The sequence below is a fragment of the Erpetoichthys calabaricus genome, chromosome 3 (assembly GCF_900747795.2).
Source record: "Erpetoichthys calabaricus chromosome 3, fErpCal1.3, whole genome shotgun sequence".
Lineage (NCBI taxonomy): Eukaryota > Metazoa > Chordata > Cladistia > Polypteriformes > Polypteridae > Erpetoichthys > Erpetoichthys calabaricus.
This window is the reverse complement of record NC_041396.2, coordinates 229,760,306-229,783,448: the sequence shown is the minus strand read 5'-3', so window position 1 is coordinate 229,783,448 and position 23,143 is coordinate 229,760,306. Positions and strand designations below refer to the sequence as shown.

Here is a 23,143-nt window from a genome sequence, read left to right as displayed (position 1 = left end):
CTTTTCTTCTTTTCAGAACACTCTTGGTTTTCCATAAACCACAAACATACCAGCATTCAGCCCAAAGGTCAGACTTCAAGGTAATTTATATTTACTTTAGATTTATATTGTGATTTGTAATATTATTATTACTAGCTGTGTTGTTTAACTTCGCCCGGGAAATTTCCAAAGGCAATGGGCCTTAGTTATTGTGCTGTTGGTTGATCAGGTGTAGGAGAATTACTATGTAACTAACTCAGTACTTTTTTGTATACAATATTTGTAAAAATTTTTACCTGGTAATAATATTAGTAGTTCACTGGAGCTCCTTACTCTTGAATATTCTACGTAGAATTGCACAGGATTAAAGCATTCCTGCCGTAGATCAGTTCTTGCTTTTCTTACTGACAGGCTTTGGCTTTTGTTGATGGTCACTGCAAAACACAATTTTACAGGAAAGAATATACTTCTGAATTGAAACATGTACTTGTTAAGAATAATAAGAATTTTGGGAGATTTTATTATTATTATTATTATTATATGCTTAAATTATAATAATAATTTTGTGTTTTTCATCAGTTACATGTCACAGCTTCTGTTTTTAATTATTTATTTGCCCTAGCTATAGCTACACCATAAAGGTACAACACTGAATCATGTTATTTTGTTTCTCAACCTTTGGGTCACAACCCAGTTTTGGTGCACGGGCTTCCACCAGTGGGTTGCAAGTTGCCATTGTTTTTAATGGTATTGTGCCATGGTGGGCATTCTGCTTCTGAAAGGTTGAGAAACACTGGTTTAGAGGCTGTACAGTTAGGAGGTTCAATGAATTGAACATATTCATTTTGGAGTTGTTTTCTGTAGTGGTTGTAGTGGTTCTTTAGGGTGGAGGCTTCTTAACTGATTGCTGGGGGTCTATGTATGGATCACCTTCAGGAGCTGGTTTTCTACCTGTAAATGTATTGTAGTGACCTCTTTGTTGGTAGAGAAAAGAAGACATGGGGGCCTGAAATGTAAAAAGGTAAGAACCTTTTACGAAGGAGTAAGGTTCAAAACAGGGGAGAAGTAACAATTGTGCAAAAGAGAACAGGTAAAAAGAAATAATCTTGTGAACTGCAGGATATGTACAGTTGTCCACTTCTATCCCTTCTGTTTATATGGAACATGTTAACTTATCTGTGCTAGTAATTAAACCAACGTGGTCGCTACCCAGTTATGCTGGACATGATGAAACCACTTCTTCTGTATTTCTTCCTCCCTGCCTCCCTAGAAACCCGACTTGAGCTTTAATGCTAAACATATCTTAATTGAGCTTCACTGAACCTTCCTTCTTTCACCTCACAGCTAATGCCACATATCATCCCATCCAGTAGTTGAAGTGAACCTTATATGGCACTCTGTGTTGTTGACATTTATTTTAGTGTATGATATTGAGGAGCGACGAGGGACTTTGTACTGGGCAGATGTTACACTTGATGATTGGAGTGCATTTATTGTAGTACATTATATCAGGGGTCAGGGGCTTGATATCGGAGTGTGTTGATGTTAGTGTATGAAATTGAAGAGCCCTTCCAACCCTGATCCCTTCTTTTTTTCCCGTGCAGTATACCCTTTTGCTAGTGCTGCTGTTCTGCCAGTGGATTTCATTTGCATACATGGCAAGCACCATAATTCTATGCAATCTCTTCCCCGTGCTGAGAAAATGTTGTGGTGCATTAGAATAGCCACCTAGCTACTGCATTTTTGACAAAAATTGACAAATACCAAAACACGTGTCTGCTAATTTTCTTTTTTATATAGTGTCAGCAAATTTCAATCAAATCAGTCCTGGCATTTTTGAGATGTTGGAGTATTTAGTTTTTCAGGGGCAGTATTTTCCCTTAAATATTGGTATATCAATATCGTTTCTTAGTGGATACTTACTGCCCTAGATGTACCATTCGGCCAAATTTCAGTTTTGTTTTTTTGTTTTGTTTTGTTTTTTTTATTTTTATTAATTTTATTGTAATCATTCATACAAATCGAACAATTTTTACAAAAAATAGGATTGAGAAACAAGTCGACCCCCACACCTGAGAGAGAGAGCATGGCCAACGGGGTAAAACTTAAGGCTTGTAAACATACCTAAATTGATGAGTTTAATTGGCCAGTAGAAATGAATGGAGAGGAAAAAGAAATGCAGAGATAATTACTTCCTTGGTGCTTTAAGAGCTTATTCTAAAATTTTATTGATTATATCCTGCCAGGTTTTAAAAAATTCTGTACAGACCCTCTAATTGAATATTTGATTTTTTCCAATTTCAAATAGTATAAAACATCGGTTACCCACTGACTTAAAAGAGGAGAGTTAGGATTCTTCCAGTTTAGCAAAATAAGTCTGCGTGCCAAAAGTGTAGTGAATGCCATCACAGTTTGTTTGTCCTTCTCCAATTTAAACCCATCTGGAAGAACACCAAACACAGCTGTTAATGGGTTAGGAGGGATTGTGACACCAAGGCTGTCTGAAAGGCACTTAAAAATTTTGGTCCAAAATGATGTTAATTTGGCGCAGGCGCAAAACATGTGACCCAGTGAGGCTGGAACTTGATTGCAGCGTTCGCAGGTTGGATCTTGCCCTGGAAACATTTTGGACAGTTTTAGATGAGACAGATGTGCTCGATATATAATTTTGAGTTGAATAATTGCATGCTTTCGAGCTTGAATGAATTCTCTGCATTGCTACTTTCCACTCTCTTCCTGATATATTGATTAAGAGATATTTTTTCCATTGTCCTCTTGGATCTTTGAAAGGGAGGGACTGTAAAATAATTTTATATATTGCAGAGATGGTGTCTAAGTCCTTGAAATTGAGCAATATTTTTTCCAGCATGGACGAGGGTGCAAGATGAGGAAAATCAGGCAGGTTCTGTTTAACAAAGTTCCTAATTTGAAGATAGTGAAAGAAATGTGTAGCTGGAAAGTTAAATTTGGGATGTAATTGTTCGTAGGATGCAAAGATGTTGTCTATATAAAGATCTCTGAGCAATTTAATCCCAAATTTTTTCCAGATATTAAAAACTGCATATGTTTGCGAGGGTTGAAAGAGGTGGTTCTCTTGCAGAGGCACCACAGATAAAAGCTTCTCCATCTTAAAATGCTTTCTACATGAATTCCATATTCTGAGTGAGTGAAGCACAATTGGGTTATTAGTATATTGCCGATACCTTGCATTTATTGGGGCACAAAGCAAGGAATATAAGAAATTATGGACCAGGCCTGTGTGTGTTCATCTATTTGTGTCCAGGTTTTTATAGCTTGTATGTTTGCTGCCCAGGAATAAAACTGAAAGTTAGGTAGAGCCATGCCACCTTGTGCCTTGGGTCTTTGTAGGGTCGCTTTTTGGATACGTGGATGTTTAGAGTTCCAAATAAATTAGGTTATTGTTGAATCTAATTGCTTAAAAAATGATTTATTGATGTATATTGGAATGTTTTGAAATAAAAAAAGAAGCTTAGGAAGAATATTCATTTTAACAATGTTATTTCTTCCAGCTAGAGTGAGATGAAGGGTTGACCATCTATGCAAGTCTTAATGCTTAATTTTTTCCATACAGACAGCGAAATTTTGTTGATAAAGAGCTTTGTGTTTATTTGTGATGTTTACCCCTAGGCATTTAAACTGATCTGCAATAATAAAAGGAAAGGTGTCCAATATGATATTGTGTGCTTGAGAATTCACTGGAAAGAGTACACTTTTATTCAGATTAATTCTGAGACCAGAAATCTTTTGAAATTCTGTAAGTGCTGTTAAGACTGCAGGCACAGTATTTTGTGGGTCTGATATATACAAAACCATATCATCTGCATATAGAGAAATTTTCTGTTCCAGTCCTTCTCTGATAATCCCATTTATCTGATCAGCATTTCGACAGTGAACCACCAGCGGTTCAATGGCGATTGCAAATAGCAGTGGTGACAAGGGGCATCCTTGTCTGGTACCACTTTCTAGTTTAAAGTAGTCTGAACAAATGTTGTTAATACAAACTGAAGCTTCTGGATTGGTATACAGTAGTTTGATCCATGCACAAATGTGTGGGCCAAACCCAAATTTCTCTAATATAGTGAAAAGGTATTTCCATTCAATCATGTCAAATGCTTTTTCTGCATCCAATGATAATAATATTTCTGGGGTGTTTGACTTTGTTGGTGAGTATATTACATTAAACAGGCATCAAAGATTGGAGGATAAGTGTCGACCCTTGATAAATCCAGTTTGATCTTGTGATATTACCGAAGGCAGCACTTTCTCCATCCTTCTAGCTATGATTTTTGAGAGTATCATAACATCATTATTCAGACGTGAAATTGGTCTTTATGATGCACATTGTAATAAGTCCTTCTTTTGTTTAGGAAAGACGGTGATTAATGCTTGCCGAAAAGTTTGAGGTAGAATTTGATTGTCTCTAGCTTCTGTAAATGTTGCTAATAAGATGGGAGCTAGCTGAGCGGAGAATTTCTTATAAAATTCTACAGGGTAGCCATCAAGGCCTACTGCTTTCCCGCCTTGAAGTGACTTTATAGCATCTAGTAATTCTGAAAGTGCCAGTAGTTTATCCAGTTCCTCCGCACTAAAGTATCTATTTGTGGTAACTTTAATGTATCCAGAAATGCATTAGATTGTGTGTTGTCTTCTTTAAACTCAGTTGAATATAAGGATTTATAGTAGTCTCTAAATTTGTGCATTATATTTTTATGGTCGATGATTTTGTCTCCTTTCGTGTTGGTGATTACTGGGATTGCATTGCGAACTTCTTGCTTGTGGATTTGTTGAGCTAAAAGCTTATTAGCTTTCTCTCCGTGTTCATAGTAATGATGACCGGGTTTATAAATTAGTTGTCCAGTTTCTTTAGTTGTCAAGAGGTTGAGTTCTGAATGCAGAGCCTGCCTTTTCCTATGTAGAGCCTCACTTGGAAGCCTGGCATGTTCTTCATCTATTCTAGTAATTTTGCTGTTTAGTTCTGATACTTTCTTGGTTTCTAATTTATTCCTGTGGGAAAGATATGAAATAATCTTTCCTCTTAAGAAGGCCTTTAGAGTTTCCCAGAGTATTCCTGCAGAAAACTCTGAGGATGTATTTGTCTCTAGGAAGAAACTGTTTTGTTTGGATATAAATTCTGTACAGTTCTTGTCTGCTAATAGAAGCGGGTTAAGACGTCATCTACGAGTGAGTATGTGGGGTATAGTGACTTTAGCTCCAAGATCAGAGGTGCATGGTCGGAAATAACAATTTTTAATCGTAGGCAAGAAATTATTATCTATAAAGAAATAATCTATTCTTGAGTAGCAATGATGTACTGGTGAGTAGAAAGAATATGTTCTTGAGTTTTGGTTTAGAAACCTCCAGGGGTCTGATAAGTTGTGGTCAGTTACAAATTGTTTAATTATCTTTGCAGTGTTAGATGTCATCCCCTCTGTGACAGGAGTCCTATCTAAGAGTGGATTTAAAACACAATTAAAGTCCCCGGCCATTATAAATTTATGAGTGTTCACATTGGGAATGGATGTAAATATGTTTTGTATGAATTCCTTATCATCGACATTCGGTGCATAAACATTTATCAAAATCATTTTACAGTTAAATAAGTTGCCCATGACCATCACATATCTCCCTTCCGGATCAGATACTACATCTGATGCTACAAATGAGACTGTTCTATGTATGAGAATTATAGCTAGAATGGAATATTTGGCCAGCCCAGTCCTTCTGCAGATGGAATTGATCCTTGCTTAGTAAGTGGGTCTCCTATAAAAATACTATTTTAGCGTTTAAACCTGTTAGCTGAGAGAGTACTTTCTTTCTCTTTAATTCGTGATTCAGGCCTTTAACATTCCAGCTCACAAAGTTAACTGTCCCTTCATGGAGATATTGATTCTGAGTTTTTGATGTCATTTTATAGTCTTAACTGGAAGTGAGACAGCTTTAACCTTAATTTCCTATTTCCCCATGAGTTATTGCCATGCAGCCTGTTGTTACGTTGGTAGTTATAATTATAAGGATTAAAAGGATAGATTAGATATAGCCTGCTGTCTTTCTCTACCCCCCCCCCCTTATCCCTCCTCCCCCCCCTCCCCATTTTGCCTCCCCACGTGAAGCTGGACCCCACTTCACAAAGTCTCGGTCCTCTGACATACCTAGAGACAGAGCACGTCCAAAGCAAAAACAAGCCCCCACGCAGCCGTGTTTTAGGATTAAAAAGTAGAGATATCTATTGCCAATATAGTCTAAATACTATATGCCTAAAATATAATCATTAACAAACTATGATTATATATAATCATTAACAAACTATAAGCATAAAATATATAATATAATCTTCAGCAATCTTAAAGTAATAAGATAATAAACCCAGGGGATGGTGTTAGAAAGTGGTCCAGGATAAGCATAGTAAGTCTTAATGCAATAATAACAATAAACCAAGGGTATGATGTTAAACAGTCTCCTTTAGGGTAGTAAAAAAAAAAGTTAATTTCTTCCACATACACGTCTATAACTGTAATTTAAACATAAACAGAAAGCGTCCGAGTAATGAAAAGGATGTATAATTATAATACCCGTATCATTACAAGTGGATCAGACAGCCTTGCCATTCCATGACAGGATGCAACTCACTATTGTGTTTCAGAATAGTGTCGGGATCAGCTTTCTTAATTCCTTTTCTGCTTCCTCCTTGTTGGAATAGACGTAGTATTGGCCTTTCACATCCACCTTCAGTTTGGCAGGGTACAAGAGGCTGTATTTGATATCGGCTTGTCGTAGCCGCTGTTTAATGTTGTTGAAGGCTGCACGTTTAGCAGCTGTTGTGGGTGAGAAATCAGGGAAAATACGAATGTGGTTATTTTCAAATATAATCTCTTGCTTGCGTCTATGGAGTGTCATCACATCTAGTTTACATAATAATCTCTCGAAGCGGATAATAAAAGACCTAGGTCTAAAGGTTTTTGATCCGCAAATGCGATACGCTGCTGCTATCTCTGTATCTGATTTAAAGTCCTCTCCAATTATTTTAGAGAATAGTTCAGCTGCGAATTTCACTGGGTTTGGACTTTAACGATTCTCAGGTAGACCTTCGATTCTGATATTATTCCTTCTGCTTCCATCTTCCAGAGCTGCAAGTCTGTTTGCATTCGGAACTGGCAGCTGTTGCTTTTCCATCAGCAGTGGATGCTAGATTTTCGCCTATTTCAATTCGAGTCGTGAATGCCTGCTTAACATCCTCCAGCTGAGTGGCAAGTGTGCTCAGTTTAGACGCGCTTTCCTGAATGTGCACCTCAATTTTATCCAGCATACCATTCCATGTGCCTCAAAGCGGATATATACGTGTTTCTCCGTGTCTTTGTTATTCTGCCGCAGCTCTTGCAGCTCCTGTCACAGCTTCTCACTTGCCTTTTCGCTTGCTTTCTCGCTTTTCTTTATTTCATTTTTTATCTCTTGCTTGAGCTCCATGATCATCACCTTCAGTTCGGACAGATCATTTCTGCTTGCGAGCACCGTAGGTGAAGCAGCGGGCTCTATTACAGCCGATGTTCCCAGCTCGCATGGAGTAGGTGAAAGCACGGACTGCAAGGCCTGTTCCAGTTTCAAATGATCTTCTCTAATTGGCGAGCTATCATGACCCGCGTCACTCGCACATTCGCTCCACATTTCGCTCTGAACTGGAGACGATGCTGCAGACCGTGGTCCCGAGGAGTCTGGGCTTTCGCGCATCTGTTCCAGGTCAGTCTCTGAAAGGCTGTATCTTGAGCTTGAACTTGGGGTTGTCGGTCTGAGCTTGGGTGTAGCTTTAGTTTTCTTTTCCATTTCTTTCTGAGCCCCTTTCTTGCCAACCATGTTTATATATGCTATAGTAGAACCCTCAGGTTGGATTAATACAGGATATCTCAGGATAATAAGGAAATAACATAAAAAATAACACTGCTGCTAACGGAGCTCCATTTCAGACGTCCATCTCTCGCAATGGACGAGCCCAAATTTCAGTTTTTAAACTAAATAGTGTTTTTGTTGATGAAAGGTTCATGACACATAAAATTTTTTTTATCTACTGCATATTTTGTTAAACTGTTATATCCAGTTATAAAACAAGCAAGGGAGTAATGAAGAAATGTGGTTCACTCTGTATACTACACATTTTTACTGAAGGACATTTTCAAATTTTTACTCTAGCATTGAAGACCTAGAAATAGCTTATGCTGCAACAAAACAATTCAAACAGAAAAGGTAATTTATTGTTGTCATTTTCATATTGAAGAAGTTTGAAGTGTCTTTTGAGTCTCAGGGCCCTCTCATGCACCCACAGTGGGGTCACCACTCCACGTAACATGTCGGTCTTTTGGATGCAGAAGGAAAAAAATGAGTACCCAAAGGAAAAACACACAGACTGAGAATATTGTGCAAATGTCACATGGACAGAGTCTAGCTCATTTTCTACCTTGTGTTCAATGGTACTGGGGTAGATTCAAAAATTCAATGACCCTTAATTAAGCTATGTTGTGTTATGTGAAAACTGTTTCTTCAAGACTCAGGACCAAAAACCCAATCACAGACATCATTAAAGTGTTTTAAAATTATGTAACATTGTCAAGTGTGTGTCGAAAAAGCCACAGTGCCTGTTGTTATAGCTGTTGTTACTTAAAATCTGCCTGGTGACAAAGTTCATTGACCATGCTAGAGCTTTGAATTAGGGAAATTCACGGGTAAGGAACAAAATGTCCCAACAAGAAAATGACCTGTGGAATTACGAAATGCAGCTATAGAATCTATACTCAACATGTGTCTTGACAAAACAACTACTGTTTTCTTATCACAGGCATTAACCGTGTGTGCCAGAATCTGCATTTTTATTGAAAATATTGTTTATGAGTATAGAAAAAATGGCATAGGCATTTCAAAGCATACAGCATAAGAGTATTTTAGGGCCTAAAAGTCTGATCAGTGTAGTAGGGTGCCAGTTTTGTCCATGACATCATCTATTCACATTTAATAGCAAAAGGAAATTCAAGTAGTAATTGAAGGAGACAGTGGTAATAGGAATATCATTTTTAACTGTTGGAAAGTGCAGTAGGATAGAAAAAAACAGTGAATGAACATCTCTTTAGCAGATCAATAAATGTCAGAACCTTTGTGGATGTGTAAATGTTGCAGAAGTGAAATAAAAACAAAAGATATCAAAGATTCAATTATTAAAACTAGTAGTGCAGTTTGTACTTGGCAGTGTGAGCCTGTACTTAGTGAAGAGCACTCTGCAAAAGTAAATTGAATTGAATTATCTGTGATAAACTGTTGTTGGGTCAGTGTGGTGGCACAGTGCTTTTCAACAGCGCATTAAGACATTTTAAAATACATTTTAAAAACTTGAGAGTTTTTTTTTTTTGCATTTAATGGGTAAAATTAGACATGCTGGTTGTCTTATTTGTGGTTCTCAGTTACCTAAGCCAATTACATGTAAGAGTGACAAAAGTAGGATTCCTACATGAAACTATTTCCTCTTCGTTTTGGATTACCAATGAATGAAGGGACACTCATCTTGACTTCACTGTGACCTTCTTGAGCAAGACTGGCTCCCGTGGATGGTCAGCTTCCCTTCTAGGGAGTGTCTTGGGTGACATACTTTCACTTCACTTCTGTTAGGAAAACAGAGCAGACCTGACACAACTAGACATTCACAGTCACACTTTTATTATTCCCTGTGCTCCCAGCTCACTTGGCATGAGAGAACTGTAACACTGGTGTGAAATACATTATTATTCTGCATTCAGAGTATTCACAGTAGCTGTTACAACTATCTCCTGGTGAGCATCATAAGCGCGCACCACCAATACTAACAAATATTTATAAAATAAGTAGAATGACCTGAAGTTTTCACTGCCACTTTTTATAAAATGTTGGCAGATTAATGTGCTGCTTGTTTAACTTTTTATAAATTTCACTACTTGAGAATAGGAACATTTTCTGAACTTGGTGGCATGAGCTTTGATACTGCTGAACATCTGTGATGCCAGCCACACAGCAAAATGCTGGCCGTCTCAAGTGTAGTTGTTTGCTATGACACCAGCAAAATAAAAACAGTTGATCTATGGATGCTGTGTCAATTTCAGCCTGAATATGAGTGCCACAAAATCTAAATGGAGCGTGGAGTGTGGCTTCTGTACATTGACATATTTTTGTATGTTTGTTTACGCATTTTTTATTAATGGCTACTTCCTGATTTTTATATTTATTTTTATCATAGAAATTGTTTTGAGGAGATTTCATTGCCATTTTGTGTTTTCCCGGGCATCATCATGATGTAACAGCTGATGTTATTGTACGTGGTCCTGGAAGTTACACGGTAGATGTCATCAATGTGCCACTACAAGAACCGCTTCATCGGATATGTGACTATCCAAGACTGCAGATATAAACGAAAAGCTCTATTTTCACGCATGTTATTAAGATTTCCCATATCTGACATTTGCTTTAACATTTCTCACTATGATTATTGTGTTTAGATTTGGGTATTGACATTCAGTAGGACTTATCTTTGGTTTTGACTTCTGGTGCATTTATGTTTCCTCGCTTGGTCATCCCTTTAAACTGGGTATCATTTCCATCACAAGGCTAACAGTTTCATATGCATCTTGATAAAGTAGACCAGAAACTAGAGGAAGTGGATATTCTGATATAAAAAAACAGAAGTCAGCATTAAACAGACAAATTAAAAAAAAAGTAAATCGGAAATGTCAACTATGCATAAAACTACACATCAACACCCAGGAGAAGTACAAGAGAGGCTAAAAACTTTGTAATGAATTGTATCTGAAAAAGGGTCAATTGCTATCTATCATCCTCCAAATCAGTAAGGAGGTGAATATTAAGGATAGACCAACATCACCCTCCAATGCACCCTGCCATACATTCTCCTTTAAACGGTTAAATTCTTGATAATGCATTTTATGTCCATATATGTACATAACAAAAAAAAACTGTGTTACAAGATAAATTTGTCAAAGCCAGGAAAATATATTATACATTTAAAAACAAAAGGCACAACAATGAAAACAGCAATGGCCCTTCCCACCACCACCCCAACCCAAAATGACCCCTATGGTACAAATGATAATGTGTACAGCGAATTACATACCCCAGACCCTCCTAGAGTTCACACAGTAGTCCAGATTTTGAACAATCTTATTTTATCAGGTGGAAGAATTGTAGAAGCTGATGAATGAATCCAAATTTTTAAATGTAAAATATTTCTACAGTCATTACTGCGTCATAACAAAAAGCCTTCGCCAAGCTCACCCATGACTGAAAGATTAAACAAGAGCAATGCAGATTTCAAGGGACTATCGTCCCTGATGAAGCTCATCTTCTCCTATGTAGACATGTCTTGGATTAGTCTAATCTGTTGATGTTAATCTGTTAATTGCTTTTTCCTCTGATTGCTGTTCTCACCTGATTTATGCAAATACCCTAAACAGATCCCAGAAAGTTAGTGAACAATTGGATGTCCTGCCTTCAGGGGTGCTGCTGTCAATCACCAGCCTACTTCTTAATGGCATGTGGAGGTTATCATCTTTGCCCGCACATGCAGACCAGAAAGACAAATGGAAACAAATAAAATGTCTATGTGGCAGTGCCACAACTGGAATGAACGTTCAATTCAGAATCAGTCTACAGATAAGTATGATCAGCATAGCATAGGGTTTAGAACACATTCATTCCAGGTTCTTTGCTAATACATTTAATAATTATTATGACATGATTTGCAGTTGACATTTTTCATTTATTGTTACACACTGAATGCCCTTTGTTTTCCACCCATAACACGTTTTATACTGCTTCTATTTAAATTACAAGGTAGAAATGCATTTGTATAAAACTGTTACTGTCATTGTGTGGTATTTTCTTATTTTTCCTGTATTTCTGTTGTGTTCAAACCCCAGTTTTCTTCCATCTTGGCAGCTTTTCATTGGTTTATTAAAATTAATTGAATCTATGACTAGTTTTATCTCTGTGAAAACAGAATCATGACTAATGTTCTGATCATCTTCATTTCAGTTTGGGACTTCCCCAGGCAAAACTGTTCTAAAAGAACAAATGAAATTTTAGTTATAAAGCTTCTTCACCACTCTGTTCTGTAGTCGAGATGAAATTTCTGACCTGTTTGCCTCATGTACTAAACATATAATGGCAATGAAATTGCAGCTTAATGTAAGAAATGCATAATTATATATATCATAGTTATACATATACAGTCCAGGTTTGGTACCCTGAGCTGGATAAATGCGTTAGAACATTAGAACAATCTAGACAAGAACAGGACATTCAGCCCAACAAAGCTCACCAGTCCTATCCACTTAATTCTTCAAAAAATATATATAGTCTAGTTTTGAAAGTCCCTAAAGTCTTATTGTCTACCATACTACTTGGTAGCTTATTCCAAGTGTCTATGGTTCTCTATGTAAAGATAAACTTCCTAATGTTTGTGTGAAATTTACCCTTAACAAGTTTCCAACTTTGTACCCATGTTCTTGATGAACTCATTTTAAAATAACAGTCTCGATCCACTGTACTAATTCCCTTCATAATTTTAAACACTTCAATCATGTCACCTCTTAATCTTCTTTTGCTTAAATTGAAAAGACTCAGCTCTTTTAATCTTTCCTCATAATTCAACCCCTGTAGCCCTGGAATCAGCCTAGTCGCTCTTCTCTGGACCTTTTCTAGCGCTGCTATGTCCTTTTTGTAGCCTGGAGACCAAAACTGCACACAGTACTCAAGATGAGGCCTCACCAGTGCATTATACAGGTTGAGCAGAACCTCCTTGGACTTGTACTTCACACATCGTGTTGTATAACCTAACATTCTGTTTGCCTTCTTAATGGCTTCTGAACACTGTCTGGAAGTCAATAGCTTAGAGTCCACTAAGACTGCTAAATCCTTTTCATAAAGTGTACTCTCGATTTTCAGACCTTCCATTTTGTAGTCAAACCTAACATGTTTAAAATAAATGGATGGATGAAGAGATCTTCATATAGCTGTATGTATTCCAGGTATCCATAGATATTTGCTGTGTCAGCAAAACTGTGACCCAACCTAATGCTGTTGTCCAATTAGCTACCAAGATCTAATGTGACACTCACCTCTGTTGTGAGGAACTGTTAACTGAGTATTTGCACTGTTAGTGCATGTTAGTTCATCAAACTTTCTCATTAACAAGAAGTTGGAGCCTGCAGATCTGACTGTTTTTTATTTTTTACACTATTCCCTGTTAGCTCTTGAACATTTAGGGTAGCTATCTCTGGTTTTGGAACCAAAAAACCTGGCCAAAGTCTTTTACATCAGTGCTTCTCAACCAGTGGGTCGCAATCCTTTTTGGTGTCTTGGGTGACCATACGGAGAAACAATCAACAGCATTGTGCAATATTTTTCCTTGTTACTAATTCTGCTTATTTCATTGAAGGGGATACTCTCTCCTCCCTCCCCCCTTCAATTGCTGTTTGTGGGCTGGCAGTGAAATAAGTTGAACTGGCTAGTGAGACGATAAGGTTGAGAAACACTGACTTGGATCACCCATATTGCCTTTCTGCTAAAACTCTTAAATCATGTCTGCATGCTGTTCAGTGCCTTATTATTCACCCCCTTGGAGAATGTGAAAATTTCTTTTTGAATACTTTTTATGGATTTACAGCCATGTGGTTAACTATTCAGAGGAACAAGCTAACTACTCACTCATACTGGACCAATTTACAGTTTCCAATTAAGTTAACATGTACAGTTTTGGTATATGGAAGAAAAAAACTTGGAGAGAATATGCAAAATTCCAGTTTCCAGGCTGGGATTTGAGCAACAGTGTGCTGCCTTCAAAGTCTAGTCTATTTTCACAGATTTTAGTAATGCATTCAGTATCACTAAGCTTCATTTATTGGTTATAATTTACATAAAACTCATTACTTACTTCAAAACATGTTCTGTCCTTTTATTCTATCCCTGATTTTGTGCATGTTATATAAAAAACTTCATTTCCATCTTCATGATGTCATTCCAGCACAATTTTGGTCTCTATTTTGTGGCCATGGCCTTGTTGTTTGTGGCATGATAATGTCAAAACACAAGACCTGCAATGAGCATCATGGCCAATGTTTCAGATAGAGGCACACCTAAGTTTTGCATAACTTTCCTTAAAACAAAGTTGCAGTCCTACTAGCTATGTAAGATATTATGTGCCTTGTGTATTGAACTTAATGATCACAACTTGAACTTGCCAATTTCTGCTTTATTGTTTTTTATTTTTTGCTCTTTTGCTTGTCCTATAACTATTCCTCCCCTTCAGCTTACTTTTTATTTCTGGTTCACTTCCTTTCTTTTTCTGCCCTTTCAGATGAGCATTTTTCATCTTGTTCTCAACAGGAATGTTTGACATTATGGCCTCAAATTTTATGGATTGGTGTTGTGATAATTATGTCAAAAGAATTACAAAGAGAGTGAAGGAGACCATCATAAACTTTAGTTGGAAAAATGAATCTATTGTATCGTACATTAGTCAAGAGAGTTGCATCCTATAAATAGGCTGATGATCAATTGAGATTTTCGTAAAAATTTTAAAGCCTAAATAAATATTTTTTTACATTAAATATTATAAACTACTTTGTTGGCAAAAGAATTGGACCAGTTTGTCTCTGTATTGTCATAGATGGTGGTTGTCACAATTTACGTAAACTGCAATGCATTACTATAACAACATGTAAAATCCAAACTTTATGCAGATGTTACCATAATAAAGCTTGATTAAATTCACAGTGGCTCAGCTTATCCTCTTAATTATAAACTCCATATTATAAGTTTAACAATGCAAAATATTTGTTCTGTATTTTTAGTTAATAATAGGCTACAATGAATATTTACAAAACCATAATAGACATTAGTGCTAGAGTAGTTTCCTTTTCTGTAATAATAGAGTATAGGATTGAACTATGGGGATTTTACAGGAGATTTGACTTTTTTAAAGCCTTAACTGTAATAAAGGTATTTCAACTGATCAGTCTCAGTCTGATATAAAGCACTTACTTTTGTCTTTTTGATCTTTCTGCTTCAGAAGTTTATCATTCTTTGAATTTTTTCTTAATTAAGTGCCAAGTTGAAGTTTCTTTCCTAGAACAAATTATTCATGTCAAGAGGTAGATCATATATTTGTATGACACCATAAAATAACAAATGCCAGAGCAAGAGAACAACAGCAAACAAACATCTAGATGTTTATTGGAAATAGAGTCAAATGTTATATGTATTTTATCTAAATCATTTTCACTAATAAACATCTATCCAGTTGTTTAAGCCGTCAGCCAAGTGTCGCATCCTGCTTCAGTGCTTAAGTGATATGTTTGCCTAGTCAGTCATCACCTTCAGAAGTTCATTAATGGTGTAGCAACAGTTCAGTCCAGGTCTTAACTCTAGTTGTGTTGTGTTGTGTGAATAATAGCAGGTACAGATTCTTTCTCTTTCTAAAGACATCAGTATTTGTAATGTTTAATTTTATACTTTAATCATTATACAGTGTAGCACATTGTTTTTCTCCTTAGGTTCTAAAATTAATTTTGGTTCGATATGATGTGTTATTTCAGGGACCTTTTCACACCATTCTAAGTACTATTTATATATTCAGTTATGAGCAACTCATCTTTCTTCATTTAGCATCTAATTTTTAACAAATGTAACAGAGAATTGAAGCAAACCTTAATAATTGGCAGAAACATAGACACAATGGTGTAATGTTTTGTGTTTTGGCTGAACTGCTCCAGGAGAGATGAGGTTTAAAATCTGGATGCTTGCATTTTCACCCATTTCTCTCCTGCAGTTTTCCTCAAAAATTTTCAGTACGTGTGATGTTGGGCTGTGTGTTAGTGTCTTGAGTGTGCTTTTCATGTGCTGGCACTCAGTCCATGTTTGGTTCCTTCCAAATACTTGAAGCTACTGGGACAAGTTTTGGCCTCCATGATCGTGTATTGGAATAAATGGGAAGCAATTTGGCACACTCACCTTCATGTGAAACATGAAATATAGACATGGATCTGAGATACAGTTGCAAATATTGGTTTATTGTGTCCTTGAGCACAAACAGCCATTATAAGTAATAATAATAATATCCATCCATCCATCCATTGTCCAACCCGCTGAATCCGAACACAGGGTCACGGGGGTCTGCTGGAGCCAATCCCAGCCAACACAGGGCACAAGGCAGGAAACAATCCCGGGCAGGGTGCCAACCCACCGCAGATAATAATAATAATAAATGTTATTTATATAGTGCCTTTCCCATGCTCAATGCGCTTCACATAGTCTCAGAAAAAAAACAGCAGGGTGTATGTAACATTGGATACAAATGTTTTCCTGAATAGAACAATGAAACAGATAACAAGCATTAAATAGAATAAAGTACAATAAACCAGAGTAAAATACTAAATTCAATACTAAAAGAAAAACCTAACAAATAACCTAATTTGTGATATAACACACACAAATTATCCTGAGCACCTGAACAGAGAGGTAAACTGAAAGAAAAGGCAGAATGTTAAGTTATGTTAAAAGCCTTTGTAACAGATAGGGGGCGCTATCGCTCCCTTGAACCCACTGATCAGACGCCAGACACCAGATAAAAGTCCAATATGACTTTATTTTATAATAATAATGTGCACCAAGCACCCTTCACTCCACAATACTCATAAATAAACAATAATCAATAATCCTCCACTCCCAGACGTGTTGCCACCCTTCCACCCAGCTCAGCTCGGCTCTGGGATCTCCCACTGTCCTTTTTATAGTTCATGTCCCAGAAGTGCTTCTAAGCCCTCAGTCCATGTGATTATCCAGCACTTCTGGGTCAAAATGAAAACTCCTTTTCTTCATCAACCCGGAAGCACTTTATTTCTTCCAACCATGTGACTGGGATTTACTTCCGGGCTGTATGGAAAATAAACGTCTCTGTGTCTCCCTGCAGCATCCCCTGGGGGCCCCGACGTTATCCAGCAGGGCTGTGTATTAAAACTCCAAAGTCCATGATGCCCTGCTGGAATTCAGGGCATCTCCACGTTGCAAGGAGGGCTCCATCTAGCAGCCTGGGGGTATTGGCCGGGATGAATGGCCGGCCATATCCCACACCTTCCTAAATAGATGATTTTTAAGTTGTTTTTTAAAAGAATGAATGGAGTCAGCTGATCTAATTAATTTCGGGATGTCATTCCAAAGTCTGGGTGCTATGGAGCTGAAGGCCCTGTCACCCATAGAGCGCAGGTTAGTGTGAGGCACAACAAGATTACCAGAATCTGAGGACCTTAGTAGGCGAACTGGATCTGCTGTTGCCAAGACTAACAAACTCTTGCCTATCAGTCAGATAGGACTTGAACCACTGGAGGGCAGTGCCAGAGATACCCAGCATGTTCTCCATTCTGGACAGTAGAATGTCATGTCTGACAGTGTCAAATGCTACACTGAGGTCTAACAGGATTGGAATGCTGGTTTGTCCAGAGTCTGCTGCCATAAGCAAATCATTGGTTACCCGAAGAAGAGCAGTTTCACAGCTGTGCTGTGCCCTGAAACCAGACTGAAAAGGTTCAATCAAATTATTAGAGGTTAAGTAATTGGTGAGCTAGGAGGCTACAGCACACTCAATACTTCAAACGAACTGCTTATAAGGTTACTTTAAAATGGAACATCTTAAATGATTTATTTACTTACTAGGGGGCTTCGCCCGCCAGCCCCTGTGTTTGGTTAATCTAATATACAATTTACATTTTTTTTTTCTTTGGAATTGTTTCAATTTCATTATTTGCACTTTTACTTTAAAGTTTCATTAAAAACTATTTTTTTTGGAGACACATTGTGACAATGCCCGTAAGTGAATATTGTTTCTGTTTTTCTAATAAATAATCCGACTTTTTCTAATGTTTGTCCCAGTGATTTATCGATTGTCATAGCAAATGCTATTCTCACAGTAAACTGTAAACATTTTAATACGAATGGCATATCACAATCTCCTCTGGTGTGTAATGTTATTTGCGGAATATATACATTACCTTTTTTTTTTGCCTGTTAACACTTGCATCGCTTCTCTGTGATCATCAATATACACCTGACCGAACTGTGTATTCTTTGAAATGTAACTTGTTGTTGCTTTAACTGTTCCGGGACCACAGATTCTCATAGCATATGGTCCATTGTTGTGTAAATCCACGTTTTGTGCATTGAATGATGCAAATGCGAAAAGACTTTGTTGTTTACTCTTTGCCTTTTATTTCTGACCTTGATTTGTCCTGCTCTTTTTTCAATTACACCTGGCTCTGATGATTAATCACCTTTTGTTTGCGGTAATGCGATCTTTTCTATCTTTTCTTTGATACTGTAGCGACTAACATGATAGAGTGTCACAAACATTTTACTTGAACAATCGCTGACTTCCTAACCCCAAACACAACTTTCTAGCACCCTCTCCAACGCCCCCCCTTACTGCATCAATCAATACCCCGCTATCAGTCTTCCGTGCTATACTCCGCCCTCCCTCCATTGGACCTAACAGTCACTTAAAACCAAACAGCCCTCAACCTCGCTGGGACGATACAATACTTTTGGATTTTACTGCTTTCATATTCTGTATCTTTCTCTGCATGTGTATCGTGCCATCGTTTGTTGGAGCCTTTCGAATTCCACTGCTTTCATAATCTCTTATCTGCCTTTTTTTCTCTCCAACGCCTTTGGGTCTCTACTCTCCGTATTGTCCTTATATGCTTTATATGTGCTGAGAGCACATGATCTGTGTGTACTACACGACCGAGTGTTTTTTGATGGGTGAGCTCTTATATGATATCTTTTGTAAGTAAGGCGTGTCTTGCAGGAATCTCGTGTTCCACGATTCACATATGCTGTGGAGTCCGTATCTCTGGGGCTTCTGTACCATCTCGGGGGTCTGTCTGCGGTGTGTTAGACGTGCGTTGTAGGCGCCTGCACCTTCCATACTATGTCGGGTTTGACTATGCTGTGTAGTGTGCATGGTTAGGGTTCCGTATTGTCTGTGCTCGTTGCTTTATTTCGTATTTCCGTTAGTTGAGCTTTTGCCGCCTGCGCACTATGTCTCCTGCGTCCATGGGCATGCCATGTACCTGCGTCCATATCCGGTTTACCATTCTCGGTTAGTAATATGGATTACAAGTGTTCAAGTAACCATAAGTACTTTTGAAGAGAAGAATTTATGGGACTTACTTTATTCCAGTATTCTCCAGAAGAAGAAAGGTTTTCATTAGTTAATGTATGATGACAGATTCCTTGCACATTTACAGCTCAGGCATATTTCCTAACAAGGCAATTTAAAGAGGATCATTTTAAACAAATGAAACTCACTGAAGCTTAATCTGGGCTATGATTGGTTTTACTTTGTGAAGTTAAATACATAATGACAAAATTGAAGCTCACCTGTCAATTTGTTTCTCCTGGCAAAAGCAAAAACTGGGCCAGCCTGAAAATGAACATCACTGATCAGGGACCTTAATAACCGTTAAATTGCCAGACTGACTGTCTGAATGACATTGTACATCTTGGAAGATAGACTAAGGAGGAAAGATGTTGAAACTGAGGATTTATTAACTTCTTTCGCATCAACATTAATGCTGTGATTCACAATGACAAAGACGCAGTAACTCCTGACACTTTTCTCCTTTTCCTTTTCTGCATGCTATGTCAGGGCTTCTTTCTAAGCTCTAAGGTTGATTATCAGTTTGTACCAGTTCATGTTAGCCGAGAAATATGAAAGGCTTTCTTAGAATCAAACATGCAGTTTTTTTAGTCTGCCTGTTTCTTTGTTCTAAATATTTACTTTTATTCACTCGAAGACTTTTCACAGGTTTTGTTATTTGAGCACATGCGTAATTGAACAGTTTTACAAATTCAATTAATTTCTAAAAATGTTGGATCATTGAGTGGTCAATCTTTCTGCTGATGACTTGATGGCATGCAGATTTTTATCCATTGCATAATACTATAACAGGAGAGAAAGCACCTGTCAGAATCCTGAATAATACTAAAGAGATTTAAAGTATTCAGAAATTATGTGTTCATTGCCAAAACACACACGTTAGACACACACAAACGGAATTGCAACTGCAGCTGCCTTCCTCAGCAGGTCTTGAACCTCTCTCTAGCTGATAAACTATCTTGCACATATTTTAGTGTACCATACCCTCTTTTTCTTGCACATTCCTTGCTTCTTCTACCAGTTGAGCCATACCCCCTGAACACTCCTCTAGATTTCAGGCTCTATGAGGTACCTTTAACCATCCTGCTAAGGTCTTTTCCAGCAAACTTGATAGATCACTTACACAGTAAAGAACAGTCCTAGTTTTGCCACAGGGACAGGAGGCTTGAATTCTCTATAATGGTGTTTTGTCCTGGCACTTCCATCTGTTAGCCATTAAAGAGTTGTCAGCTGCCTGTTCCTATACAGGGGCAGTTACTTTATATGCTTTCCTGTAGAGCAGTGTTTTCTATATGGATTGCTACCCAGATTGAGTTGTAGCCAAGTTTGTGATGGATCGCTATGTGATTGTATAGTAAAATTAACTAAGTTCATTCACAAATGAATTCTGTGACTGTGTACTACTGTCCACTATTTAGCATGCAGTTTACTGCAGCAGCATGTGATCCAAGATGCACCCCACAAATAACTCCACTGATGAATTACAGAGAGATTTTATTTCTATGGTATGAAAGCATAATAAATAGTTGCCATAACACCACCACACTCTTATAAAACAGAAGTGACTTTCAAGCAAAAACACAAATAAGTAAAGGGGAGAGAGATGGGAATGACATATACAAGCTTATGAGGTGAAGGGACTGCAGTGTTAGATTGAAAAATCAAAATGGAAATAATGGGTGCGCCACAAGGATTTGACAATTTTTGGGGTGTTATGAGAGGTGAGCCAATAAGGTGGAGTTATATATATTGCAGTGGCAGTGTTGTGGCTAAGTACACTGGCCATAATTGTTCAGTGCCTCATTGTGTGTTCACCATTGCGGGATACATTGAATCTAAATACTGTATGTAACTTAGGCGCAAAGAAGATTATGTATTAAGTTTAACATGCCTTGGCGATAAGAATTCCATCTTGTAACACTATTTTTAAATGCTTCAGTAAATTTCAGTCTGCTGGTAGTGTGAAGAAAGTGTTAGATGGACCACTGAAAACTGTAAGGACATGGGAAAATATCAAAAGAGGAGAGCTGTAGAGAGGAGCACTCAGCATTCAGCACATGGTCAGTCAAGTAGTATTAAACCTTTCAGACTGGCCCATTTTCTGAGTTATCCTATAACCTGTGTAAAATATAAGTAGTGCATAATTTCTTTGGAATAATATAGCTGTGCAACGCAACCTATGTATTCATTATGGAAACCCCGAACCACAGTGGGAATAAAAGGACTTTCTGACTTGTACATACAACATAATAACACACACATAAGAGAAACTATCTACGTGTGAGTTATCTTGTATGTATGAAAATACATGCTTTATGAAATAAAAACACAATTAAAAGTGTGGTTCAGGGTTAGTTAAATATGTCAAATGTACGACTTTACAAGGCTTAGGGCACTAAGCTTTGTTGTCATTTTCGTCCTAATTGCCCCATTTATTAACAATATGTTTGTTCTCCACTTTTCCCTTTTAGTCATATTCATGTGAAAAACATTTTGGAATGGAAACAAAAATGTTTACTATTTCTTTATCATATGGCCATCGCTATTTGTCTATGTATGGCTTTTCTGTCATTATGGTAATAATCCTCTCCTTGACTCCCAATATGCTACTGATTTTTTTGTTCAGGTCCTCAGATTAACCTCCTTGGCATTAATCCTGGGTATGACTTGGGCTTGGAATTCTATGTATTAGGTGTTATCCATGAGTCACTCTTGGGGTGATGTTCAATGATCACTTTTAAGACTGAGGAACTCCTGGACAGTATTCTGCTGGCATCTGGAGGATGAAATGACATCATGCTGCAAAAATTCATGAGTATTTCTGTGCATTTTGCCCCTCTAATATATGAGTGGGGCGGAACCTTCAACCAAAACACAATGGTGTTATAAAGTCAGTTTTAGAACAAACTAAAACTGAACCTTTAACTGAATCCAACAATAGTGATGACAATGTGAATTGGTCATCTGACATTGATACAGATAGTGAAACTGATGAATATGGCACCGACATAACACTGCATCACGGTATAGTATCAACATTGCAAAAATGCAAAATGATTGCAATCAAGTAGAGCAAAAAGAAAGCTGTCAGCATCCAATCACTATTTACAGTGCAGCAACTATCAATGTTCTTGGTAGGAAAATGTGGAAGTCACTAAGCTTTGTGCTGCGGTAGCCTATAATAGCACGTTGATTGTGCATGTGAGGTACTGACATTATACCCTGTAATGCGAAGCAACAGAAAAAGCAATATAAAGTAAGTGTTGAAAGAAACATGCTTGTACTGCCTCGATTGTGATGTTGGGCTGTGCATTGATGACTGTTTCAAAACATATCATACCAAGAACATTTACTAAATCTGCATTGGTATAGGAGGGGTCACTAGACATACCTTTCCTACTGTATTTCTGTTAACGTTTTGGTATTTACAGTACATGTTTCTGTTTAACGAAATAACGTTTTTTATTGGTGAAAAAAAAATTCAACATGTTCTAATTGTTTTTTTCTGGGGGTAAACATAATGCTAAGAAAGTTTAAGAACACCTGGCCTAGAGTTCTTGTAGTAGAACATCAGCTTCTTGCCAGCTCCACCAAACTGACTCTTGAATACAAAACTTTCCAAGGAAGTGGCCCTTTAATTATCACCGGTCAGCCGACCCCTTGCCAACTTTGTTAGTTATACATACAAGCCTGCAGTATCTGCTGAGTCACCTGAACTCTACTGGCCACAAGTCGTGCTTTAGCCTTCTGCCCTTCTTGGCGTGTCAACTCTGACAACCCCCTCTTCCTGCACTGGCATGTACCGTTTTTTGGTTTCTCTTTGCTGGTGTTATTGTCTCTGTCCCCTTGAAGCCTGTCAGAATGATTTCCTTTGCCCTTTACCCCCTTGCTTGGTTCCTTGGCTGTTGC

The 23,143-nt window shown here is 37.6% G+C and overlaps 1 protein-coding gene across 2 annotated transcripts in view; it reads left to right on the top strand.

The window, feature by feature from the left end:
• Window positions 1-23,143, top strand: part of adgb (androglobin) — a 225,479-nt gene that overhangs the window by 88,806 nt on the left and 113,530 nt on the right. For both annotated transcript variants that reach the window (XM_051924853.1, XM_051924852.1), the window contains exon 16: window positions 17-80. In XM_051924853.1, the coding sequence (XP_051780813.1) occupies window positions 17-80 (64 nt within the window). The remainder of the gene's footprint in view (window positions 1-16; window positions 81-23,143) is intronic.